General features: G+C 41.7%; 2 protein-coding genes and 1 long non-coding RNA gene across 8 annotated transcripts in view; 2 read left to right on the forward strand and 1 right to left on the reverse strand.

Annotated features, from left to right (window-relative positions):
* FKTN (fukutin) overlaps positions 1–23,306 on the forward strand; it is a 29,324-nt gene extending 6,018 nt beyond the window's left edge. For 2 of the 3 annotated variants that reach the window (XM_075931359.1, XM_075931360.1), the window contains exons 3-10: positions 527–586; positions 8,140–8,343; positions 10,718–10,995; positions 13,685–13,817; positions 15,625–15,754; positions 16,916–17,049; positions 18,309–18,436; positions 19,306–23,306. In XM_075931359.1, the coding sequence (XP_075787474.1) occupies positions 527–586; positions 8,140–8,343; positions 10,718–10,995; positions 13,685–13,817; positions 15,625–15,754; positions 16,916–17,049; positions 18,309–18,436; positions 19,306–19,519 (1,281 nt within the window). In that variant the 3' untranslated portion in view covers positions 19,520–23,306. The remainder of the gene's footprint in view (positions 1–526; positions 587–8,139; positions 8,344–10,717; positions 10,996–13,684; positions 13,818–15,624; positions 15,755–16,915; positions 17,050–18,308; positions 18,437–19,305) is intronic. The other variant, XM_075931361.1, reaches the window with a different exon arrangement.
* LOC142829791 (uncharacterized) overlaps positions 1–27,039 on the reverse strand; it is a 47,722-nt gene that overhangs the window by 17,947 nt on the left and 2,736 nt on the right. Inside the window, exons 2-3 of one of the 4 annotated variants that reach the window (XR_012904578.1) lie at positions 19,422–19,675; positions 12,953–13,085 (exon numbers count right to left, since the gene is read on the reverse strand). This is a non-coding gene — a long non-coding RNA (uncharacterized LOC142829791). Of the gene's footprint in view, positions 1–12,952; positions 13,086–16,033; positions 16,172–18,276; positions 18,415–19,421; positions 19,676–27,039 lie in introns of those variants that run through there. The other 3 variants (XR_012904581.1, XR_012904579.1, XR_012904580.1) reach the window with 3 other exon arrangements.
* TAL2 (TAL bHLH transcription factor 2) overlaps positions 19,631–27,039 on the forward strand; it is a 36,946-nt gene continuing 29,537 nt past the window's right edge. The window contains exons 1-2 of the mRNA XM_075931363.1: positions 19,631–19,694; positions 24,980–25,037. The gene's annotated coding sequence lies outside the window, so the exon portion shown is untranslated. The remainder of the gene's footprint in view (positions 19,695–24,979; positions 25,038–27,039) is intronic.

The following is a 27,039-nucleotide window of genomic DNA, read 5'->3' on the forward strand; positions in this document are numbered from 1 at the left end:
AATTTACATTTTTTAAAAACTTGTATATACCTTTTAAAACATCCTTTTATATGAATGGAGATTGCCTATCTCCTAGAACTGGAAGGGACCTTGAAAGATCATTGAGTCCAGTCCCCTGCTTTCACAGCAGGACCAAGTACCATCCCTGACAGATTTTTGCCCCAAATGGCCTCCTCAAGGATTGAGCTCACAACCCTGGGTTTAGCAGGCCAATGCTCAAACCACTGAGCTATCCCTCCCCCTTTTGTTTTAAATGTGTTTTTACCCGTTCTGTCCTTTTTTGTTTTACTTATTGGCCTATTGTCTTGGAAACAAGACTAGATCCGGTAATCCTTACATTGTCTTTCTGAAATGAATATTACTGGCTATGCCTTTCACTCTATGTAATGTATATGTGACTTAGAACTGCAATCTTTGTAAAGTGTGTGTGAAAAACATATGTAACATTACCTTTTGTAAATCTAAACAGAACCACGATTTGGGACATTTTAGCTTTCGTAATATCATTTGTCCTTGTTCTTGCTAGAATGGAACTGTTTTTTCAAAACGTAAAGGAAGCCGGTCAGGACAAGATCGAGCACAATGGGTATGTACAATGTTACTTTTTTATACAGCATCCCTGTAAGTATGAATGAACTCTTACAGAATTACAAATTTTGGATCCACATGTGTTACCACTTCAGTCACTGGGAATTTTGTTGTTTTAAATGGAAGCTGCCATGATCTTACTGCCCTGAACATGACCATTAAAGGGGATTTCTGAGTGCTCAACTATCTCGGGATCAGGTCCCGTATGCTGTACATCTAGGCATCATTCCTGAAATGCCCCCGTTTCTAGAGGGGGATTTAGCCATTTTAGGCATGCCATCCAAATAACAACATAGTTTTGTTATAGGATGTGTAGAATAACTTGCAAGTTAGCAGCATGCAATGTAAACTGATTAGAACTGGGTGAAGATACTGACATAGAAACTAGAAATCTTTAATTTACTCTCTTTAAAAAGTGAATTCAGTGCTTGTGGAAGGTATCCATTTGATAGATTTGAACACTGAAGTCCTCTGTTTATCCCTAATATACATTTGGGCACACTAATGGGTGTGCTGTGCAAGCTTCTTCCCATTTCTGCCCCCATCTATAATATATTGGTTTCAAAGACTAATGAGACCTATTCAGTTGGAACTGTTTAAATTGTTCGTTCAGCTCTGTTTGACGCTTACTATAAGTGGTGCTTCAGGGCTCAGAGGGAAGTCATTTTCCATGTCTGCTCAATCCGTGGCCCCTTGTGCTGAGCACAGGTCACAGTTAGGGTCAATTGTGACAGTTTCATGATGTAAGCTTCCCTCCAGTCAGAATTGGACTAAGGCATATACTCATTTACATGAACCAGCCACTGATTATTTTTATAGTGTGTTCAGAGACATTTGGTAATAACTCTCTTATGTATTATGGTAGTACCTAATGGGGAGAAGAAAGCAGAAGAACTAGAAGGTTCCCTTCCACTGAATACCACTCTCTATCATAAGGATTAATCAGATGGAAAAAAGCCATTGGGAGGCCTTGCTCTCCATTTCTCTAGATGACTTTGAACCTTAAGAGAAAAGGTGCAGATTGGTAACTTGCTGTTTAAGAGCAGAAAAAATACAGATCTTAGTGGCGTCATTGTTAAAATGACAGATGACCAAACCGACTCATCCACCTTTATAGAAATAGTTTCTTTTAACTACAGTTTGTCATCCAGTGTATATGCTACAGTGCAGTAAGACTCTCAGTAGCCTTTACAAAGAATCAAAACATGAATATTTAAAAAGTTGATAGCAAATGTAGAATTATGCAATTATTTAGATTTTTTGTCCAGAGTCCTTCCCATTGCTGGTTAAATTTTCTAGCCATGTTCACCTTTCAAAAATCTGAGTAAGGTAAAAGATTACTTTTGTAGGTATTATATTTAAAAGTAACAAATGATTCATTTGTCAGATGAGCACAGTTACAAAGCATTTGAAGACGGTTGAAATTCCCTATTTTTGAAAGGGAAATGTTGTGGTTTTGGGGACCTTGATGGTTTTTTTTTTTTTGTCTTCTAGTCCTCAAGAAACTTTTCTACCTCTTAAGAAACATTTCTGCAGGATCTGGCTTTGTCTTTCCTTTTCTGCAGAAGTTCTGATCCACGCCTTTGTGTCCTTTCAAACTGAATACTGAAATGCTTTGCTTATTGGAATTCCAGCTTAATAGGCTGTAGCTGGGCACAATATCCCCATTTAAAATCTTTACTGGCAGATAGTTACATTACATAATACTGCACACTCTTTCCGTTGTTTGACTTTATTTTGCTAGCTGTCGCTCTAGTTTCCTGTTAGTTGGTTATACCAACTTACAAAGCTCTTCACAAAAAAGGGGCACAGTCAGCTTTCTGAGCTCCTTACTCCAGAGGTTGGGGGCCGTAGTGCAGGTCTTATTACTACTTCATCAATATCAGGTAGGGCTGTCAATTGATGTGTGTTAGTGCCTGTGATTAACGCAGGGCAGGATTAATGTGTTAAAAAATTAACGTGTTAGTCCTGCCCTGCGTTAATGCTGCGTTGCCTCTTCGAAGTGCATTAGGAGCCTGGGATCAGGTGGAATTAGCCAGAGCAGCACTTCAAACGGGGGCACAATGCGAAACCTGGGGTCAGCTGGTGCAGCCTGCGGTATTGCCCTGGGGGTGGCGTTTCCAAGGGACAGTGAGGCAGTTATCTGGGGATACCAGCTGCTCCTTGCAGCACTGCCCCTTTGAAACACCACCACTGCATTTCAAAGGGGCAGTGCACGCAATTAATTGTGATTAAATTTTTTAATCGCTTGACAGCCCTAATATCAAGATATATTTTGGGTGGCTGATTTTTTTTAGAGCTTAATCCTGCAGGCTGCTGAAGCTCAGCCAAAGTTGTCATGCTTATACTTTGGTATTCAGAACCTGCGTAGAAAAGTGAGTTATGAACAAATCCCTATGCTGCATTTAACATCACACTGGTTATGGAGAAGAGTACATTCAGCATGGTAAGAATGCCCTGCCTGTGCCCTTTGGTTTCAATATAATCCTGCGCTTGCAAGTAATGTGCATAGTAGCCATTTTAAAGATGAGTAGTTGCTGCCAGCCTGGAGTAATGGCTACTCTGGTATGTTCAAGAGCTGTATTTGGGGAAAATTCAAAGTAGGGGCAGCTATGAGGATTATCCTCTTATATAAAAATATGTGATGATTCTAAGAACTGGCTTTTCTCATAACCAGCTACTGAGTGCTTCATGACAGGTACAGGACATGATGTTCTTTCAGCTCAACTGCCTGTGGGCATAGCTCTCTTGGAGCTTTTATGTTACGTTATCAGGTTGTTAGTAACAAAGCAGAGTACTCATCAGCTGTGCTAGTGTCTCATTTCTGTTGTTTCTCGGCTTTCATTTTGCAGGATAAAGCCTTAAATTATTTATCTTTCCTGAATACCTGAAACTGCTTGTCTATCCCCTGAAAACTCTTGTTTAGATGTAAATTTGAAATGCATTTCTAGAGCCCTGCAAATTTGTGGCTATCCACAGCTCATTTTTGCAGATGCGGATGCAGTTACAAATGTTGTATCTAGAATAGGGGTGTAAGTTTGTAACCGTTTAAATCAGGGCTACTCAACTTTGAAAGCCCGGGGGACCACAATGATTCTCTCAGCACATACCAAGGGCCGTAACTTAAGTAAATATATATGCAAATAGCTTCTTTCACACAGCGCTCTCAGCACCTCCCTGTGGACTAGAAACACTGACACCCGGTACCTGTCTGTTCCAGCCAGCCCGTGTGCTTGCATATTTCAGTGCTCACACCACCTGGGAAACACCTCGCTGTTGTGGAGTGTGTTCCCAGTGGAGGCCATGTTCAAAGAATACCACCTGCGGGCTGCATGTTGAGCTCTGGGTAAACCCAAACTGCCCTGTGGGCCACAAACAAATGGGCCGCGGGTCATATGTGGCCCACAAGCCGCGTGTTGAGTAGCCCAGCTTTAAACAGTTAGCTAATAAGCATAAGCTTATCGGTTTCCATTACAGCTATGTGGCGGCTCCTGGCCTCGCTTCCGGGGAGCCAGTTGCTGCCCCACATTGCTGGCTCTGTATAAGAGCCCATAGAGCTGGGTGGCAGCCAGCTCCCTGGGAGCAGGGTTGGTAACTGGGAGATTGTGCATGTAAGCTGGCTCCTGGCACGCGCCTGTTCCGGCTGCTGGCCCTGCTCCTGGGGAGCTTTTTATTGCAGAGCGTGCAGCATTTAGCCGTGTAACCGCTAAGATTTAACAGTTACATTATTGACTGCTTCTTACATCCTAATTTAGAATCCTGCAAATTTGCAGCTATCCATGGCTCATTTTTGTGGATACAAAATTTTGTATCCACGCAGGGCTCTAATCCACGCATTTCTTCGGTGAAAAGTGTCTACAAACATGACATTTTCCTTTCCCCACAGATTTACACCCTGTTACTCAGAAGCAGAGCTGCTCACTTTAATGACAAAAGTAATACTTTTACCATTCTACCTTCCTAATAGTTGTGTTGGTGGCTCTGCAGAGCTCAGAGGGGGAACAGATTTAATCTCTTCCTGTAAAATGCCTAAAATCAATTATAAGCAGCAGACCCTGGCCTACAGAACATATGTTATCGGACACAATGTGTGAAAAGAAAGCCATAACTTGACATTCAAATGCAAGTTGAGTTTTCAGGGCTGATAGTTGGAGGCTGGGACTTGATTACCTGCATCCTGCTTCAAAGACCTTTTCACACCAAGAAACACTGGAGACATTCCACAGAGATTTCAACAACCTACACCCCACCATCAACCTCAGCCTGGACCATTCTACACGAGAGATCCATTTCCTGGACACCACAGTACAAATCAACAATGGAAAATTAGACACTACTCTCTACAGAAAACCCACTGACTCATACAGTTACCTACATGCTTCCAGCTCCCATCCAGAACACACCATACGATCCATCATCTATAGCCAAGCCCTTCGATACAATCGCATCTGCTCTAATCCCACTGACAGAGATCAGAAACTTCAGGATCTCTACCAAGCATTTATAAACCTTAACTACCCACCCGGAGAAATAAAAAAGCAAATTGAAAGAGCCAGACGAATACCTAGAAACCATCTACTTCAAGACAGACCCAAGAAAACCAACAATAGAACACCACTTGTCATCCCCTACAGCCCCCAACTTAAACCTGTCCAACACATTATCAATAAACTACAGCCTATACTGGAACAGGATACCAAACTCCAAGAGGCTCTGGGAGACAGACCCATAGTCTCCTATAGACAACCACCTAACCTCAAAATGATTCTTACCAACAACCACAGGACATACCACACTAATACCAACCCTGGTACTTTCCCTTGCAACAAACCCCGTTGCCAGCTTTGTCCACATATTCACTCTGCTGATACCTTTATTGGGCCTAACCAAGTGAGTTATAAGATCAAGAACACATATTCCTGCGCATCCAGAAATATAATTTATGCTATCATGTGCCGAAAGTGTCCGTCTGCTATGTACATTGGACAAACGTCTCAGACACTTCGCCAAAGGATCAATGCCCACAAAACAGATATTAGACAGGATCACAAAGAAAAAACAGTTTCTTGCCATTTCAACCAGAAAGGACATTGTCTCAATGACTTAATTACCTGCATCCTGCTTCAAAAGCCTTTTAAAACTGCACTTGAAAGGGAATCCTCTGAACTGTTATTCATGCTAAAATTCGACACTTTGCGCGGGAGTCTCAACAAAGGCTCTATTTATCTTACCCATTACAAAGATAGCTTCCCCAATTATCACCTCTAATATCATTAGCTCACAGACATTTACCTCCCCTCTTCATCCCCCTTCTGTTCTGAAATTTGATTTGTCCTTTTCATGTGTGTTCATTTTTTTGATTGTATCCTTTGGCATATATGGTTGTGACAATTTTCTTCCACTATTTGATCTGAGGAAGTAGGTCTGGCCCACGAAAGCTCATCATCTAATTAACCATCTTGTTAGTCTTTAAAGTGCTACATAGTCCTGTTTTTTGCTCTTGACTGAATACATTTGATTTGGAATTATTGAGGTACAATACATACACTACGCTGCAATGACACTTGTACGGACACTTTTCAGAATAGAATTTCACATTTGTTGGTAGTTGATTTAATCTATCCTGCAGTGTTATATTAGGTTAACTTTTAATTGTTCTCACAATACGATACATTGCTGTAAATGTGAGTTGACTTTTCATCTTCCATGGAGATATGAATTTGTGTAATTGAAAGAATACCTATGTGAATCAAGCTAGCAAATCGCCATCCTAGAGGCTGGATTGTCTTGCTTGAAGCATCTAGTCCTTACAGTGATTTTTTTATACTTAAAAGCATCAGAGTGCTGTAGACCAAACAAAGAATGCGCTACATACATGCTTGCCTAAACAATGCACCTTTTGTGCATATCAGAAACCATAAAATTACAAAGAGCATACTTGATACAGGATTGATGGCATGAATTGTGCGTTTCTGTTTAACAGAGTGACTTAATGTGCTCTGGATAGTTTTGAAATCCACCTGCTAATTCCTCACTCCCAAAAATAAATATGCACAAATTCCTGATTAGATTTTTGCCTGTTCCACAGCAAAAAAACCCACTGTGAAATAGCACTACTATGAACATGTTTTATGATCAGAGATTGTTAGCTTCATTCTTCGGCTACATCTAGATTACATCCATCTGTCGACAGAAGGATGTAAATGAGCAGGGTTTGCCATGTGGCGGTGAGCCCCGCTTGCCAGACGCGCGGTTTTGCACGCTGCGCATGCGCTGATTGTGCTGCAATGCCATGCTGGGCTAAAATCTACTCGCCACGGGAGAGTAGATTGCCCTACTTGTCGAGCCCTGTAAATAAGGCACTTCAAAAGTGCAAATGAAGCAGGGATTTAAATATACCACGCTTCATTTGCATAATTGCATCATGGCGCTCTTTTGAACAAGCGCTGTTTTCGAAAGAACTGCGTCTAGACCGCAGTTTTACTTTTGAAATGGCACTTGTTCGAAAGAGCGCCATGACGTGATTATGCAAATGAAGCATGGGATATTTAAATCCCCGCTTCATTTGCACTTTGAAAGTGCCTCATTTACATCCCTCTGTCAACCAGAGGGATGTAATCTAGAGGTAGCCTTCTTGTCAGTTTCATCATTTGTAAAATAAGAATATTTATATTTTGGTCATGTTTATGGGAATTAATTAGTTACTGCACGTACAGTGCTCTGAAGACCTAAAGTGGAGAGAACATGTTAATTGTTGTTACAGCATATAGTATCTTCCTGTGTAATAATAAACTCCTCTTCCTCCCTAATTTTTGTGACCATGTTGTAATATGACTAGCTCAGATGATTATATATACTTGTTGACTGGGATTTTTTTTTAAAGTAGTCTTGTAAATAATTTTAATTCCAATTCATATGGATGTCACAATTTGTGCTTTCAGGAAAATTACATATTTTTGTTGCTAATTTTAGAAGTGGAAAAGGCCAGTACTTTTCACTAAACCCAGAGTTTACTTTTCATTTTGCTGCTGTTTAAAGATTGTCTCAAAAGCTAGTCTAACCCCACGTTTTCCAGTAGAGGGCTCTGCTGCACTGCGAGAAATGCACTGGCCAGAAACACTGACCACAGAACATGAGCTTAGAGTTCTTGAAAATATATGGACATGAGAGCTCCTATGCATTCACATAAGGACTACATCACATACATGCCATTGCACATAATGTATAGCCAGTAAAAAAAGGATTTTCCATCAACTAGTGGATCAATCAATAAGCGGGGAAGCCACAGCGGGGTTAGCTCCCAGGCTGGAGGGACCCAGTGTGAACCAGGAATCAGCTGTCAGTCCCTGCTACCCCTCTGTCCTCCCTGCCCCCCCCAGAGACAGTGCTGGGGGGAACAGGCTTTTAAGCTGTCTCCCTTTGCACTGGCTCCTGCCCTTGCTGCCTCTGGTAGCGGGAAAGATCATTTCCTAATGGATTCATAATTTTAAAATGTAAACTTTTACATATTTATAAGGTGATCTGATTCCTATTTTTTGCTCTTCCAAACAGCACGTGATTAAGAAATTCCTTGGTTTAGTGTCCAGTCACAATGTACCAGTGTATCTCATTGATCCTTTGGTTCTGGGACTAATTCATAAAGACTTTGAACAGCTCAGCAGCTCTTCTGATGGCGTGAGCCCAGAATGCAAGTATTTCTGTGCTCCAAGGGACTTCACTACCTTTGCACTACTGGAGAAAACATGGAAACATGAAGTAAGGTTTTCTCCTTGTTCATTTTTGTCTAGTGTGATGCACTCAGTCATTATAGGATTGATGGTTGATCAGAACACACACATTAAACATGTACAGGTTTAAAGTTTGTTAGGTAAAACTGGTCTAAAGGTGGTGTTTCACCTAGAATTTTTTTTGTTTAAGAAACCTCTTGAGGTAAAGTGCAGTCATGAAACAGTCTGTTCAAAGTAGAAGGCATGTGGCAGGGAAGTCCCCTGAGATAGACTACTAGCACTATGGAGGGAGCTCAAGTAAAATGATTTAAAGGCTGTCTCAGTGAATTGAGAATCCATCATGTAGCCCAGAGAGAGTTGAGGTGAAAGAGAAATAGAAACTTAGCATGTGTATAGCTATAGTAAATTTTTAGTATCCATTGCAGAAGCAGAGATGTTAATGTCCATTTATGATTGTTTCATAATATACAGCAGCCACACACTGATGTATGTTTGTTACCTTGCCATTTATTGTTTCTTATGAGATTTTAATTAAACTCATGACAAAAAGCACCCCTGCCATTTCCACGTTATTGTTTTCCCCTTTCATCAAGTAATGGGCCTACCCTGTCCTTGCTTCTAATGTATTTGTGGAATGTTTTCTTCTTATTCTTTATGTCTCTTGCTAATTTGATCTCATTTTGTAATTTTATCCCTACATACTTGTCTTATTTGTTTATATTCATCCTTTGTAATTTGACCTGCTGTCTACTTTTTTGGTAGGGCTTTTGCGCTTTTTTTTTAATAATTGAAAATCTCCTAGTTAAGACAGGGTGATCTCTTGCTATATTTCCTATCTTTCCTATACAATGAGATAATTTGCTCTTGAGCCCTTATAGTGTGTTTGGAAAACTGCCAACTTTCTTGAACTTTTTTTCCTCTAAGGCTTGTTTCACATGAGATCTTACCAACCAACTCCTGAGCTTGCTAAAGTCTGCTTTTGTGACATCCATTGTTTTATTTGGCTATTCCCTCCTACATTGCCTTAGAATCACAAACTCTGTCTTTTGGTGATTGCTTTCACCCAAGCTTCCTTCCACTTTCAAATTCTCAACCAGATCCTCCCTATTTGTCAAAATCAAATCTAAACTGTCGCTTTCTTCACCTTCTAAATTAAAATAAAAAAAAATCTCCAATACAGTTGAAGAACTTGTTGGATAATAATCTGTGCCCTGCTTGATTATTTTCCCATGTTAAGTCCCACATACTACCAGTCCTATGCTGATGGGAGAGCTTCTCCTCTTGACATAGTTAACCTCCCTCTGCAAGAGGCAGTATGTATATCAGCAGGAGAAGCCCTCCCTACGCTGAGAGCTAGGTCAGTATAACTGCATCTCTTGTGGGGGGTGGACTTTTTACACTTCTGAGTGACATAGTTACATTGAAGCACATAGTGTAAGCCTGGCCTTAAATGTTCATGTAGACAAACCCTATGTGTGGAAGAGGTTTCGGATCCCAGTTTGTGTTAGGGATGTAAAAATTTTAAAAAACAGACAACAACCCAGTAACCATGTAAAGGATAGAAATTCAATCAGCTACACGATTAAATGCTTTGTGGGCTGCCAGTGGTTGCCAGACCCGCAGGCTCCCAGCACTGCTGGACCCCGTGGGCTCCCGGTGTCTGCTAGCTCTGCCGGCCTTGCAGGACTCCTGGTGGCTGTTGAACCTGTGTTGGCCCCATCAGCCTGGCAGCTGTTGGCCCCATCAGCCTTGCAGGCTCCAAAAGGCTACTGGACTTGTAGACAGTTATTGCCGCAGGCTCTGCGGGCTTCTTGTGGTGGTCGGAAGCTTAACTAGTATGCTTAACCAACAAGCTAATGCTTGTCGGTTAACTGTTAAACTCTTACATACCTAGTCCGTATTGTATGATTATAGGGCTATGGTGTCCAACCAGTTCTGAAGCAGTAGCCATTATAGTGGCTATGCTATAGTGAACTAGCCACATTATTCTGAAAATGTAAATAATTGTGTGAGCCAACGAGCCACGCTCAAGCAACCAAATAGCCACATGTGACTAGCGTGTTGGATGCCCTAGTTATAGGGCTTTCACTAAGAGAGAAGCCATCATATGGTTTCATTGTACATGACAAAACTGGGAGAAATGGGGGGAATTTAAGCATTTAAAAAAAATCTGTTTATTTTGGTATTGCTGTTATTTAGGTCGGGGAAGTGAAAATGAAAATATGCGTAGGCAGTTACCACCCTTTTAAGGCTTAGGAGAAATTTTGGCATAGGTAGGGCTTGATTCTGATCTAAGTTGTGTGTTGTGAATCAAGAGTAACATGCACACATGAAGAATTAGTCCTTAGTGTTGAAGTCTTGTTTATTCTCTTCACAATAAGTGTTGTTTCTCTGATGTTTAGGTGAGCTTGTTTAGAGCTGCTGAAAAAATGGGATTCCAATGGCTAAAGATACAGAACAAAGACCCCCGTTTGGAAGGGATGGATGACCTCTCTGGGACTGAAATTCCCTTCCACTATATCTTCAAACTGGCAGCTCATGCCATCCACTTGGTGGTCTTTTATGAGAGGAGTGGTAACTATGTCTGGCATGGCCCACTGAGGCTGAAGCAACATGTAGACAGAAAATTTGTGCCTTTCCGAAAGCTACACTTTGGTCGCTACCCTGGAGCTTACAACAAGTAAGTTAAAACTGGAGGAAGGCAAGGAGGATTTAAGGGTATTATAGCACATTAAATACTGCCGCCTTTTCTTAAAACGGGCGGGCAATAAAACGGTGTCAGTTTGCCAGGGTTGCCCACTGCTGGGATGCCGCTGCTCTATTTTACTTGTACCTCTGCAGGTACGTGTGATTATAGATCCCGGTTGGCTGCAGATTGATGTTCCCAGCCAATGGGAGCGGCAGGAAGCGGTGCAGACTAGGATACCACTTCCTGCAGCTCCCATTGGCTGGCTGGGACTGGCAATCCACAGATAACAGGAGCTGCAATCGCCTGTACCTGCGGAGGCAGAGAGAAATGTAGTAGTGGTGCAGTTCTAAAGGGCAGTTATGAAATTCATCTCGCGTGTTCACTAAAATGCAGGTGAATTGGAACTTTAAGGTGACAGATCCAATTATATGAACAGTAAAACAAGTCTTTTCCCCAATTTACAGATGGAGAAATTGAGACACAGAGAGGTTAAGTGGTTCAGCCTGGGCATGAGAGATCCAGTAATGGGCCCAACCCAGCATTGATTTGTGGTAGGATATTTTGATTTCCAGAGAGGAATAATAGCACATCTTACCAGCAGATAATTAAATGACTCTGCTTGTCAGCTTAAGTCTGAAATATTTTGAAGGTAATATATATCATGCAAGATAGGGATTGGCATATTACCAGTATCCAATAAAGATGTGTAACCTCTTTCCATGCGTTTTATATTGTGCTACAGAGCCAAAACTTGGCCAGAAAACTTCATATCTGACACACTCAGCATTGAAAAAAGGGAAGGCTACATTTGCAGCAAAGGTCTGTATAATAGTACCTAGCAACTAGTGTGGAAGGATATTGAAGAGAGATCTTTCTTATGCCAACATAGCTGGATCAGAAATGCATTTGAAACCATTATGTCAATCCCCTCCCCCATATTTATGCACAAATATAGGGTTTTGCTGGTGCAGTAGATTTAGGTCCATTAGTTTAGATGGTTATATATGGCCTTTTGAAAACCAGTGGTTTTGCAGGCTTGGTTACCTAAAAAATAGCCTACTGGAAGTTATCAAAATCTCTCTCCCCACCCCCGCACCCTCCAAAAATGTTTTTTGAATGAGCACAACCAGTTTCGTAAGAGTAGTAATATATTATCTGCTTCTGCACCATTGAAAGCAATGGAAGTGTTGCCATTTACTTAAATGGAACGGGGATCTAGCCTTTAGTGCTTTTTATATTCAGTTAATTTTTACAACACCCCATCAGGTAGGAAGTATTAGTAACGTCGCTGTACAAATAACCTTGCTGCTTCAGCTTCCCTAAGGGGGAAATATGCAATGGTGGTGTGAGGTCTGGTATGAATTATTTCCTCCAGACTTATATTTAAACTATGCCTCTCTTCCATTTTTAAAGTTACTAAAAGTCACTGAAATAGGAACTTGGCATGAAAGCGCCTCTTCTGCTAAAATTGGTCAGAACCATGGGGCTTGACTCAGAACTTTCCCAGAATTCTGGGGTTATCAGATCTGGAGTTTTGGGGATTTTTGAGAGAGAATTTGATTTCGGGATTTTCTGTACTGTGGCTAATTTTTTTTATTATAGGGGGCTTGATTCAAAAAACATTCTTTCATTCACTTTAGTGGGCTATGGATCAGGCCTGGTAAACATGATAAAATAGTAGTGTTAGAAATATTTATAAATAAGGGAAGGTTTAAAAAAAAAAAAAAAAAGGAGGGGGTATCCAAAGAGTAATATCTCTGGGACAGCCCTTTGGGAAACCGATAAAGAGCTCAGTAATGGTTGACTGGAACTCCTTGTAACCCGACTCTTTGCGTCTCAATTTCTTTTCCTATCTTTCCTTCTGTTTTTTTCCTTCCCTGAGAAACATGCACTTTGGTATTGTAAGCCCAACCTTCTAAGTCACCACAGTCAGGGTGCTTTCACTTACATGGTGTTTCAGGAGCATGTGAAAAATGGCAAATTGACATGCTTGTTGCAGTCTTGGTGAAGCAAGATGCATGCAGCCTGGCTGTGAGAGTAATACTCCTGCAGTCTGTTTGAAATTGTCACGATAATCAGAACTGAAACAAACACAGTAGTAAAAAAAAAAAGGTGGGAAGGTGAATGCATTGATTAATTTTGGCTAAGAATTACTAAGTTACTAAACCTCCCTTCTATACCTTGCATAAACATTTAAAATCCAGAGCATTATCTATCAAATGGCATTCAACATTTCAGTTGTCATGAAGTCCTAAACTATTGTTAAATTATAACTGTGGAACAAGACTTTCAAAATAGGAAATAATATTAGACTCCTAAATTCATATTTAGGCAACTGAATAAGTGGCGTGGTTTTTTCAACCGACAGCTCCCAGTCAATTCAATGCAAGCTTGCTGTGTATTTGGCACATTTGAAAAATATAGTGATTTATTCAGTTGTCTAAATACATATTTTCATAATATTAGCCCTTCTTTTGAAAATCTTTGCCTAGGAGAATAATGTGTAGATTTTTGTCGCACCCAAGAGGTTTTATGTAATCAGTAGTAATACATTTGGATATAGCAAGCAACTGCTCAATTGCTCAACAGGTTTTAATCTTCATAATCTGGGCCAGAGATAGGAGGTTGGCATTTGATGCCTTCTTGGCCAGGATAATATAATGTCTTTCTTTCACTGCAGGCCAGAACTACAACTACTGTTCATTGATGATGTAAAAGTTCAGATTCCAAAAAATCCATCTGAATTTATAGAGGAGATGTCACATTCTCGGTTTCTTGAATGTAGGTACAGAGAGGCTCGGGCTTTCTTTCAGGTGAGTGGTAATCTGGTAATGCTTCCGCTGCAATGTAAAGTAGAGTTCCACTCATAGACCTCCATCCTGCAAACACTTAGGTACTCATAAGCAGGGCCATCCCTGGAGAGGAGCGGGGCCTTGGGCAATCTTCTTCCACATTGCTCCAGGTGCAGGATCCAGGGGTCCTGTCCCCACCCCAACTCTGCTCCACTACTGTCCCAACCCTTCCCCAAGCCCTGCCCCTTCCCGCCCCTGCTCCGTGCCTTGCCTGAAGTCCCCTCCCCCGAGCAAAGCAAGCTCAGAGATTTCAAGGGGGCCTGGCACTGGTCAACAGCAGGGGTAGGCCCCCCCCTTTTGCACTTACCCTGGTGGCAGAAGCCAGAGTGACCCAGCAGCCTGCTTTGCACCATTCTGCCCCCTTCAACTTGCTGCGCCCCACTTCTCCACGGTGGCAGGAAGGCCCTGAGGCTGGGGCACTGTGGTTCCTGCTGCCACAGTGAAGCGGAACACAGCAGGCTGGGAGAGGGGAGTGGGGCTGAGCGAAGGAGGCTGCTGGGTCACACCATGATGAGGGAGGCAACCCCTGCTGCCACCCTGCAATAGGCCCCCAGCAAGCCCCAGTTGAGACATCCACTGTGGGGTCCTCCAAAGTGCAAGGCTTGGGGAGGCTGCCCCAAACCATCCTGTGGATGTGATGATTCTGCTTATAGGCTTAAAATTAAATGGTTGCATAAGTGCAGCATCGGGGCCTTCATTCTCAGAAAAGAAAGACATTAATTTTATATACTTGAGAGTATAGCTAGAACCTTTTTCTCTGAGTCACTGAAGATGTTTCATCTCTTCTGGTTGCATTTGTCTCTTCATTTGAAATCACATGGGGACTAACTAGATAAATGGTCATGTATAAATTTACACGCACTTTAAGACCAGTTTACTTTGTCAGAGTTGTATCAAGCAGCCTTAGTGTAAATGAGAATCAGACCCTGCATATCTTTGTATTTGAGTTCTATGGTATAGCAGTTCTCAGCACAAATTCCCAATGTTCTGGTAATGTTCAGTTTTGGTCACAGTAAGGTTGATCTTGCATTACAGCACAATATTTGTAGTATTATGTTTGTATTTGAAGAATATGGTTATTTAAAATCATCCTTTTCAGAAGCTTTTAACTTCTGAAGTGATTGGGCTGAATCTTTTTAAAGCTTGTTCAGAGTAAAGAAAAAAAATGGTTTTGGAAACTTGGTACCAGATTATTCCAGTGTGGAATAGAGAACTTTAGTTGTTCAGATGCTTTTTTGGACACTGATAACTTGAAAATGAGTTGCTACTCTTAAATGACTATGCCTCGCCTGAAATTAGTGTGAACTTGTAACTTTACTGTGCAGTTTTAACATTTGGTGGCACCAAATTGTAAAAATTGTGCTAAAAGTAACCACAGTGAACCCAATACTATCTCCAAGTTGTATCCATGAGAGTTTTGTAATTAACTTTGAGAGCAGGATCAGTGTGCCTTATTGAAAAGTGTAATAATTACAGAGGTTTAATCACAATGTTTACAAATTTTGTTTCTTTAAAATATACATTTATCGTTTTGGTGTAAAAGTCCTGACTTGTACATTTTATCAGTTTGGAAAAGGTAACAAAGAAGATGGTTTATTGTATAGGCATGTACATTTTACTTATTTCATTGTGTATACTGCCAAAGAGCCCCAAAGTGGGAGAGTAGACAGTGTCCAGAGGAAAAAATTGCCCTTTTTTTACTAAAATATTTTTATAAATTAAGGAGCACTTATGTCTGAAAGTAACATAATGTTCTTTAACTCGCTAGCTGTATCCTGATGATGCCTCTCTTGATGCAATGGTTTTCAGGAAAAAAGCCAAAACATTGCTGCATCTGGCTGCCCTGACACTAAATAACTTAGGAGTGAGATTCTGGCTGAGCAGTGGAACATGCCTTGGTAAAGTATTTGAGCTTATATTGTATTGCTTTTCAAACCCTTTGAAGCACCTTTCAAAATCTGAAATATTTAATCCTGTTTAGTTACAATGCTGGTGCCTGGGATTGACAGCTGAAAGCATTAGGTTAGTGGGTGGTGTCTGATAAGGTGTGTGAAGCAGGGCTCCAGTACATTGGCACTGTTAAAACAACTTCTCTACAAAGTCAAAATGAGGACTCCATAAATTATGAGAGAGTAGTATTCTGTTTATTTTCAAGATGCCTTCCAGGAGTTTTAGAGCTATATGCGATGCTGGGTTCGCTTCATAGAAAATGTTGAGCATTTACTTGAAAGTCAGTAGTACTTCAGTACGTTAATTACCTCTCAGGAAACTCTGAGCAGCTTGCACAACCAGGTCAATAGTAATTGGTACAGGTACTTGAAAGAGAATGCAAAGGAATCATACTTCTAGTTATCTTGTATTTTAGTTGCAGATTTTCCTCTATCCCCCATAAAATGGCGTTTAGTTATTTATAAAACTTCAGTATTGGGGGACCCATATGATAACCTATCGACATTACAGGTTTGAAAGCAATATCCCAAATTTGTTACGGGTGAAAAAGATTGTTAAATTCCAAAATAGATTATAGCCACAGATTTAATCATTCTTGTTTATTAGCATTTCATTATATGTTAGTGTTTATTTTGCCTATAAAGGGAGTATTATTTTCATGATGTACAGTGACCTATGATGTGGTTTAAATAAGTTGGGGTGGGGAGCATGTCTGGTTTCCAGTCCCAGCATTTCCAACAGCAGCAGGCAGACAGCTTACATCCCAGAAATAGCTCGTGTTTGAAATGAAGTAATCCATTTTTAAAAATAGAATTGTGACTCCATAAATATTAGATGAAACTTGGCATAAAGGGCTCAGACCAAGAATAATGTTCTTTTAAAAATGCAATTTAGAAAACATACGTTTGAGAGAGATTGAGGAGTCGCTATTTAAGTTGTAATTGGCCCCCTCACAATCCTACCTCTTCTGACCTAGGTGTCTGTGTAGGAGGCAGCTGAATGGCTTCCCTCAAAGAGATCTCAGCTATTGACACAAGACACTTTATGTTGTTTCAGCTCTAGCTGTCTGGTCCCCATGTCTGTGATGTCATTTTTTTTCTCCATTTTAGGCTGGTATAGACAGTGTAGTATTATTCCTTACAGCAGAGATGTGGATTTGGGGATCTTCATACAAGACTATAAATCTGATATTATTCCAGCATTTCAGAAGGCAGGACTACCACTGAAGCACAAGTTTGGCAAGGTTAGTGGGTAACATATCTGAATGTCACCTTCATTATAACATTTCTTTCAAGGTTCTGGTTTTCTGAGGATGTTTAAAACAGTTTTCATGAGAGGGTCTCTTAGGTCTTTATTCTGCAAATATTTGTGTTCCGTTAATTTACCCATGTGTAAACTTATTGACTTTCTAGCTGAGTTGGTGGCAACAACATGGGATCATGAGGGTGTAGCAAAGCGACAAAATCACATGTCTCGAACAGAGATGTGGGAGACCTCTGAGTTAAAAAAATTACATTGATTGTTAATTAAAATTAATTCTGAGTGTGTCATCATGGGCGCTATATGACCAGTGTCAGAGTGTGATCTCACAAACAGTTTAGCTTAGATTCAGGGACTCCTCATTAATTGGTGCTAATATACAAAGGAAACAAAAGGAAAGGAATGCTAAATATGGGCTTCTTTTAATAAGTCATTCATTGAAGTTATTCTCCTCTTTTACTTGAGAATCCATCTTCTCAAATTGGAGTCAGCTTTGTATTTTGAGTTCTAAGAAAACACTCCTGCTGTGAGATCTGGCTAAAGAAATGTGGTAACACTTACATTGTTGCAAATGTGGCGAGGAGTCCTGTGGCACCTTCTAGACTAAATATGCAGGTCAGAATCAGGCTAGAGATGACGAGGTGGATCCAATCAGGGAGGATGAGGCCCACTTCTAGTAGCTGATCTGGAGGTGTGAATACCAAGAGAGGAGAAGCTGCTTTTGTAGTTAGCAAGCCATTCACAGTCTTTATTTAATCCTGAGATGATTGTGTCAAACTAATTCTGATTCTGGCCTGCATATTTATACCTGCCTCTGGAAATTTCCTCTACATGCATCTGACGAAGTGGCTCTTTGCCCACGAAAGCTTATGCTCCAGCACTTCGGTTAGTCTATAAGGTGCCACAGGACTCGCCGCTTTTGCAGATTCAGACTAACACGGCTACCCCATGATACATTCTTGCAAATATAAAGTATACAGGACAGAGCTATGGAAAGTGGTTTTCTGTAACCGTAGAGAGCAGATGCCTTCTTGGAGATGGCTTGTTAAAGGGTTTCCTTGGTGACCAGATTCCTTTTTCTCTTTTTATCCTTCGGGTACCCCCCTAAGAGGGGGGTACCAGAGATTGTAACACGGCCATTACTCCCCTGTAACATGCCAGCACTAATAAATCACAGAAACCTTCCGTTGTTTATTTCCTGGTTGTTAAATTCTTATAGGAGAGTATTTGTCCATCTCACAGGTAGAAGACAGCTTGGAACTCTCCTTTCAGAGAGAAGATGATGTGAAACTTGATATTTTTTTCTTCTATGAAGAGGATGACCACATGTGGAATGGAGGAACTCAAGCTAAATCGGGCAAGAAATTTAAGTATGAATTCATTTCAGATCGATAGAAGGGAAAACAAGCTGAACAAGTTGTTACAGTATTAGATGCTGATACGTGTCACTGTAACAGAAAGTTGTAGAAATAGTAATTGTAGTAGTTTTAAAGTTGTAGATATAGTAGCTTTAAACGTTGTTATTGTTTTGGGCTATGAAACCCACACCATTAGGAGTTTTCACTTTCTGGCCCTTTGTTCTCTCAAAGCAATTGTGGAATGTGGGAGGAAATGGTGTTGGTCAACCAAAGAGAAGTGATTTTGTTTAAATCACGCTAGAATCTGATTCTTCAGCTTAGAATGAGTTTCTGAGGGTGTGTCTCCTCTGCCCATGTTACAGCGCTGCCATCACAGTGCTGTGACGTTGGCAGTAGCTTTATCACTGGGAGCTTTCATTTACTATTTCACAGTAGCAACAACAAAATATATTAGGTTTAAATAAACCAACTAAAACAAATCTCCTGGGGGAAATTAACAAAAACTTAGCCTCGGGATAAATAATATTAGCATAGGAACACTATTCATTGCCTCATTTTCAAACATTCATTTAGTACCATTTTATTGGAACAATTATAGTTAAATAATTATTTACAACTATAATGATTACAACATTTTTGCCTTTGAATTAGGGATGTTAAAATGCATGTATTTTTGTAAACATGTAACGGCTGAAATTTTCAGCAGTTACACGTTTATATGTGGGGGCCCCGGTAGGAGCCAGCTTTCTGGGGCACTACACAATCTGTACTGCTTAATATTTTTAAAAAATCAAATGGAGTAGTGGCTGCCAAGGTTTTGTGTACTGAATATTATGCCTATATCTGACTCTTAACTATTGTGTTCTCTTATTGCCACATAGGTATCTGTTTCCTAAGTTTACACTGTGTTGGACTGAGTTTGTAGAACTCAAGGTACATGTGCCTTGTGAAACCGTCCAATATGTTGAAGCCAACTACGGCAAAGACTGGAAGGTACCTGTGAAGATGTGGGACTGGAAAAGCTCTCCATCCAATGTGCAGTACAATGGGATGTGGCCTGTTGATGAATGGGATGATGTCATTCAAGTCTTCTGATCCTATGGACTTAACCAGGATTTATTTGGTACCATTGGACCGATCCATGCTTAATTTGCCTCACTCCAAAATGTCAAGATCAGTTTTCATCCATTTCTTCGGGAGATCTTGGTGGATGCACTACTCACGATAGTTACATCTGGCACTCTGAGACAGCTAAAGGAAGAGAATGAAGGTAGTATGTGTGAATTGAGAAGACTAGCTAAAAGGAAAGAGATACAACAAAAGGAATGTAAGAAAGATCGAAGTGGGGATATAGGTAGGAAAAAATTTTACTCAAAGCCCATCCAAATGGCTCAGCAGGCTTTGTCTCACAGAGGGAAGGGTGTAATTTCAGAAATTCAGCACTGAAATATTAGAGTGGTGGTCACCATACCTTACATAGGGAAATTGAGCTAAAGCATCCCTCTCGCAGTTGTGGCAATCAGTCTAACTTCAGAAGTCACTGGCATGTGTCCAGTTACTCAGAGCACATGTGACTGCTTTGTGAAAGGGCACAACTAAGGTAGCTAGGGATTCAAAGGTAGCCCTAGATGAAAAGCTGGAGAAGACACTGAAGAGTCTTATCCACATCAGAGGATGTGTGGGCTTTCTTAATATGCCCGTGGGAAAGTCTGAGCTTAGGGCCTATTTAAGAAAAATAGAGAGATTTTTCTATTAATCACTTTATGTAGATGTGTCAGGGAATACTATCGACAGTTTAGTTTTTTATGCAGAACTGTATGCTATCAGAGGGCACCTCATATAAAAGAAGAGTCCATCATTCTGCTCTCTGATGCTCTAAACCATGTGTCTCAGCCTGGGAGTTTCAAACAGATTTATAAGGTCACAATCACCCTACTTTTCTTTGGAGTTTGAGAGGAGTGGAGTCCTGACACTTCTTTGTTGTTGTTGTTGTGTCTTGGAGTCATGTTGTGGACAAGGTTGAGAATCACTACTCTCATCTTTGAGTGTAAACACCAGGCTGTTACTTTGTATACAGCTGACAATTCTTCTCTTAGATTTACAATAGTGTAATCAAAGACTACTGCTGGTGCATCACTGGATTTAAAAATCTAACGGTCTCTTCTTTCATTGCTACTTGCATTTTTAGTCAGTACTTTCTTGTTTTGGGAGGGATTGCTGAGTAATAGCTTCTGTCTAAGCCCATGCTTAAATCGTTCAGTGTGACAGGTCTAAAGTACAGGCAGTCCCCGAGTTACGCGGATCCGACTTACGAACGGGGCTTTTCTCGCCCCGGAGGACGCGGGCGGCGGGACCGTCCAGACGCGCTGCGGTCCCACCGCCTGCGTCCTCCGCGGCGAGAAAAGCTGCTCCGCATCTCCTTGGTCTGCTGGGAGGGCCCCCCCCCCCAGCACACTAGGGAGATGCAGAGCAAAGCCGCGGAGGAGGTGGGCGGTGGGACCGTGGCGCGTCTGGGCGGTCCCGCCGCTCGCGTCCTCCGGGGTGAGAAAAGCCCCGTTCGTAAGTCGGATCCGCGTAACCAGGGGGACGCGGCAGAGGACGCGGGCGGAAGGACCGCCCAGACGCGCCACGGTCCCACCGCCCACCTCCTCCGCGGCGAGAAAAGCCGCTCCACGTCTCCCTGGTCTGCTGGGGGGGCCCCCCAACAGACCAGGGAGACACAGAGCAAAGCTGCGGAGGAGGCGGGCGGCGGGACCGTGGCGCGTCTGGGCAGTCCCGCCACCTGCGTCTCCCTGGTCTCTGGGGGGGGCACAGCCAGTGCGTCCCCTCCCCCCCAGCAGACCAGGCTTTTCTCGCCGACGCCTGGGGTAGAGCAGCTGGGGCGCTGCCGGGTTGGTCCCGCAGCACTGCTCCCGGGCACTACTGGACCAACCCGGCAGCACCGCAGCTGCTCTGCCCCAGGCGACCTGATTCAGCTGCCACTGGTCAGTTTCAGCAGCGGCTGACTTGGGGACGCCTAGGGCAGAGCAGCTGGGGTGCTGCTGGGTTGGTCCAGTAGCGCCGAGATGCGGCGCTGCGGGGACCTACCCTGCAGCGCCCCAGCTGCTCTGTCCCAGGCATCCAGATTCAGCCGCTGTTGAAACTGATCAGCGGCTGATTCCAGGAAGCCCGGGGCAGAGCAACTCTGCCTCAGGCTTCCTGTAGTCAGCCGCTGGTCAGTTTCAGCAGCGGCTGAATCTGGACGCCAGTTCCAACTTACATACAAATTCAACTTAAGAACAAACCTACAGTCCCTATCTTGTATGTAACCCGGGGACTGCCTGTACTCCCAAAGTGAAGTCAATGAAGCTAAATTACTCTGATTTGCTCACCTTCTTCTTAGTGTGTAAGCCAGGAACTCTGGGGTTGTTTTTGAAAGATGAATGCCAAATGTACTGGGGCTAACCCATGGTGCCAGTGTTGTGGTGTTTTAGTGCTTTTGTATCTGTATAATAAGGTTGTAGTCCAGATTTCTTTGCCTGAGTACACTAGTTATCTACAAGTCACAGCTTTTCTGTCCATTACTGGTTACAAATAGAACCAATCTTTGTTTTTTAGTCAGTTGATGCATAAATACTGAATTTTTCAGGTATATGTATCCAAAGTAATAAATTTTTGAGTAGCTAACACAGCAGCATCTGAATGGCTATTTTGCTGCTGTACCATTCCAGGTGCACACTGGGGCTTCCTTAGTGTTTACAGAATGTGTTACACATTTTATTCCTGCCAGAGCTGTCTTGCCACTGAATGCTGCAGTAAATTATTTAGTATTTGGCAAGTACTTTAAAAAATGGATTTGTCATACCCTTAATTACTACTGGCTTTTTAAACACTACAGAAACATCAGTGATTTTTTTGCCAAATTGGAGAGGGGAAGAGGGGAATCCTAATGTGTGGTTTTTTTTTTTTTTTTTTTTTTTTTTTTTTTTACTTGATGAGGTGAAACACTGAGTCTGTGAAGGAGGATGAGTTCTCAGGTGGTACTCTTTGCGTTCTTTTTTGTTGTTGTTATTTATGGCCTAAAACTAATCTCCTTTTGATGTTTTTATTATTCAGAGCTCTGTGTTATGCAGCACTATGTTATTAAATAAGGCACAGTTGTTGTCTGTTTTAATAATGTGATAGAGCTTTGGAATAGAAAGATATGATTGTGTCAGGATAGAAAATTTGCAATCCTGTCACAGATTTGTGTTTTTATATTTGTAAATGGAGAAGCTAGACGAAAACACAAAAATGCGTCTCCCTAAGCAGACTAGAATGCTTTAAATAGCTGTCTGTAGTGCTGTATATGTGGGTGTGTCTAACTTATTGTTCAGGCTGTTAAAATATATTTGTCTCTTTAGCAGAAATGTGTTCTTTAACACTGACTGAGGCCGCGTCTACACTACCACTGATGTCGCTCATGGGTGTGAAAAAACACACTCCTGAATTACATAAGTTTGATTGTTAAAAATGATCCCATGCACAGCGCCATGTTGGTGGGCACGACATAGCTTCCATGCATGTTGAGGTAGTTTTATTAAGTCACCAGGAGAATCTGTCCCGTTAGTGGCTACTCAAGCACTCTTACACCGATTCATTTCGTTGCATTGGTACAGCTGTGCTGCTCTAAGCTCATTAGTGTGTAAACATGGCCTGAATAACTAAGTTTAATTTTCCACTCAGTCTTCTAATATACCCATTTTGTTTTGTTATCCAAGGCAACGATTTTAGCGTACTGTGCAGTGTTACTATTTACTGTGGAATAATTTGAAAAGGAATGTTTTTGATCTTTGTTTTTCTAAATTGTTTATTGATCATGTTTACTTTAAGCTTTTATTTTTAATAAACTCTATGAAAACTATGTTGTTTGTACAAAATACCATAAATTATTGCCTGTATATGAGAAATAGATTATATTATTGATTATGGGGTTCGAGTTTCCGTTCACTTACAATTGTACAATGCCGTTGACTTCACTGAGGTTGAACAGGTGTAAGTGAAGGAAGAATGTGTTCCAGCTTCCCAGCTAGTGCTGCAAACCTGAGATTCACTCAGTTATTTACCCATTCTTGCCTTATAAAATGTGAGTACCTTTCACTTACCTACATTTCTTTTTTTATGTAGTTGCTTTGCCCACGTAAGAGGGCAGAAGGACAGTATTAAGAGTAACAGATTTCTCACATCTGTCTGAAATTTAGAATCTCTTTAACGATATCTATACACTTTGTTCTAACTGTAGAAGTCTCCTGGTCTGCTTTCTTTATTTGTTAGCCTATTTTCTGCTTCCAGCAATATAAAATCTAAACTTATTACAACAAATGCCACATGGTGAAATAACATAAGGAAAGAGGCAGAAGATTCTGAAAGAACCCTAAGTAAAACCAAAAACAGCCATCCAATGTGTAGTTGCATCCATTTTTCAGAATATTTCTAGAGATCCAGCTTGAGAGAGAGCTTACTGCAGCTTCCCTTTAACAAAATGGTTCCTCTGATGACAGATCAGATCATGTCCTTGCAAGACACACAGTAAGATAGAAGAGTAACAAATAGAAAATTAATGATACATTAAACTCTAACTGGAATCATCATCTGCTCCCTTATCCTGTTATGCATCTGGCTCACCTTTTCATGCTGGAGATGATTTGTAGCTGTGCTCATCTCACTCCACTCGGTGTATTGCTCTAGCTGTCGCTTAAGCTTGACAACCAGAGCCAGCCTGACACAATTAATTTTGTGACACAGGAAGTCAAATTTTCTGACATTAACTCTATGCAAACGCCATATGCAGAGCTATGACAAGTGTAACAGTATTGATCATGACTTCTGAGTAAATGGCAGACTTAAAAATCTTCATGTATTCTGTTAGGAAGCACTGAATTGTGGAAGTGTCAAAGGCTTCACCAGCACCATCCAAATCTTTTTTTGTTATTAAATTGCTTTGAAACGGTCTGTAATTTGTGAGCTTTAATTGTCATTAGCCTGAAGCTTGCCACACACAATCGAATCCCAAATGCATTTTTGACTTTGCAGGTTTCTGTTTGTTTGTTTGTTTGTTTGTTTTTGCCCTCTTAACTAAAAAAAACCCCTATTTTTGCAAATGAAAATGTTTGTAGGCCACAAGGTGGGGTTCAGATGTCACTGCAGCAGTGCGAGGGCTTAATCCAGCATGGTGCCAAATATTCTAACCTCCAGCCAGCAAAGAATTTAGGCACTGCTTAACTTTAAGCATAAGAATAGTCCTGTTAAAGACATTGTAGCCCAGTGCAACTCATGGGCAAGAAACAGGCAGGGGAGACTTGTTAAGTTGTGCAAGATCATCTATAGTGAGATTTCACACCAGTCTGTACTAATTAGAAGTCATTCGTGTTTTTTTAAATACCATGTTTAAAATATAGCTAGAAAACGATATTGAGATAATATGCAGAAGTTGATAAATACAAGGAAAATCACTAATTATCTTTTAAAATATTTAAGTAAATTTAACTCTTGCACTGTTCATATCTATGGAGACTGAAGCAGTGTATTTATCTACAGGATGGGTCTAGTGTTGACAGTAGGATGTCTCATCTCTAACTTCAAGGAGGCTACTCATGTGAGTAAAGTGAAACATTCTGAATCTCATCAGAAACAGCCTTGTTTGTAGAATCTGAGTCTTAGTTTGATATAAAGTAAATTCCAAAACATTTTTATATAATCTTTTGCTGAATCCCTGATTTTGGATGTCATTTCTTCACACTTTGTTCCATTTCCGGATGAATCAGCTGCATTTTGATCAACATTTGCAACTTTGTTTATTTCATTTGTATTACTTAGCTCCTAGAGACCCCAACCGAGATTGCAGCCCAATGCTAGGGGGACTATACAAACAAGTAGACAGAAACAGGCTGCTACAATCCTAAACAGACAAGACAGAAAAAGATTGAGAGGGAAAGAGGAACAGAAAGGTGAAACCACTTGTCTGCGGTCATGCAACAAGTCAATGAAAGCTGGGAATAGACCCCAGAGGTTGGGTCCTATTCCAGTGGACTGCACTTTCCTTACTTTGTTTTAGAAAAATTATTCCTAGAATTCCATTGCTGTCATTTTGAAAATATTGTGCCATTTATTTTATTCTCCCAAATATTCTTAATATGTTGTCAAATTATGTCCTATATTTGTTTCACTATACATGTTGACAGATTGTCTAAATTGTTCTATCTGTGCTGCCTTTCCCCTCAGCTTTTTACTTGTAAAGTTATTGTGTACAGGCAGTCCCCGAGTTACGTGGATCCGACTTATGTCGGATCCGCACTTACAAACCGGGCTTTTCTCGCCCTGTAACTCACGGGCGGCGGGACTACCCAGACGCGCAGTGGTCCTGCCACCGCGTCCTCCGGAGTGAGAAAAGCTGCTCCAGGTGTCCCTCGTCTGCTGGGGGGGTCCCCAGCAGACCAGGGATACACCGAGCAAAGCCTTGGAGGCGGCGGGGTCCCGCACCTCTGCGGCTTTGCTCGGGGTGTCCCTGGTCTGCTGGGTACCCCCCCCCCCCAGCGGTCCAGGGACACCCGGAGCAAAGCCGCAGAGGCGCGGGACCCCGCCGCCCCCGCGGCTTTGCTCCGGGTCTCCCTGGTCTGCTGGGGGGGGGGGGTGCAGCTAGTGCGCCCCCCCCCCCCCAGCAGACCAGGCTTTTGTTGTGGATGCCTGGGGCAGAGCAGCTGGGGTGCTGCCGGGTTGGTCCTGGGGGGACCTACCCGGCAGCGCCACAGCTGTTCTGTCCCAGGCTCCAGATTCAGCCGCTGTTGAAACTGATCAGTGGCTGATTCCAGGAAGCTGGGGGCAGAGCAACTCTGCTTCGGGCTTCCTGTACTCAGCCCCTCAGCAGCGGCTGAATCTGGAGCCAGTTCCAACTTACGTACAAATTCAACTTAAGAACAAACCTATAGTCCCTATCTTGTACGTAACCCGGGGACTGCCTGTAGTTTTTGCAAAGAGGATTATTAAAAATGGACTATTTGTTTGTCAGTCACCACAGCCTTCCTAATTTTCCACTGAGTTTAAGAAAAAGCTGCATATGAAGGGCCAGATGTTTAAAAAATGTCACCACCACCAATTCCCAATCTGGTGCTTGAATAGTAGGGCAAGATTTTAAAACCTCCTTGGCACCCAGCAATTATCATTAGGAACAGTGGAAAATCCCTATCTCCCACATTGGGAATAATAGGAGGTGTAGGATGATCCATTATTGCATTTAGATGCTAAAGTGAGGTTTTTTGAAAAATCTGGCTCCAATTGAGGGTGCTGAGTGGAATGGAAAATCTGGCTTACAATAGGTTATAGGCTGGCTCCTGCATCTCTTGGGAGGTGCTAAGCACCTTCATGGGCTATGCTCAGCACTTTGTAGGAAAAGGTCCTTTGAGTTGTTTCTCCCCCCTCCCCCCCAATATTTTAAAAATCTGGCTTTATTGGTGGCTTCTGTTCTCCATTCTTCTATCCACCTGTCCTGCTAGTAAAGCTCAAAATGATGACCTTTAAGATATGAATAGTTCACACTAATAAATCCCGCTTTCTCTGCTATCCACATAAAGAAGTGCAGGTGCCATTTATTATCTGTTTCC

Source organism: Pelodiscus sinensis, chromosome 6, assembly GCF_049634645.1.
Source record: "Pelodiscus sinensis isolate JC-2024 chromosome 6, ASM4963464v1, whole genome shotgun sequence".
In the NCBI taxonomy this organism is placed as follows: domain Eukaryota; kingdom Metazoa; phylum Chordata; order Testudines; family Trionychidae; genus Pelodiscus; species Pelodiscus sinensis.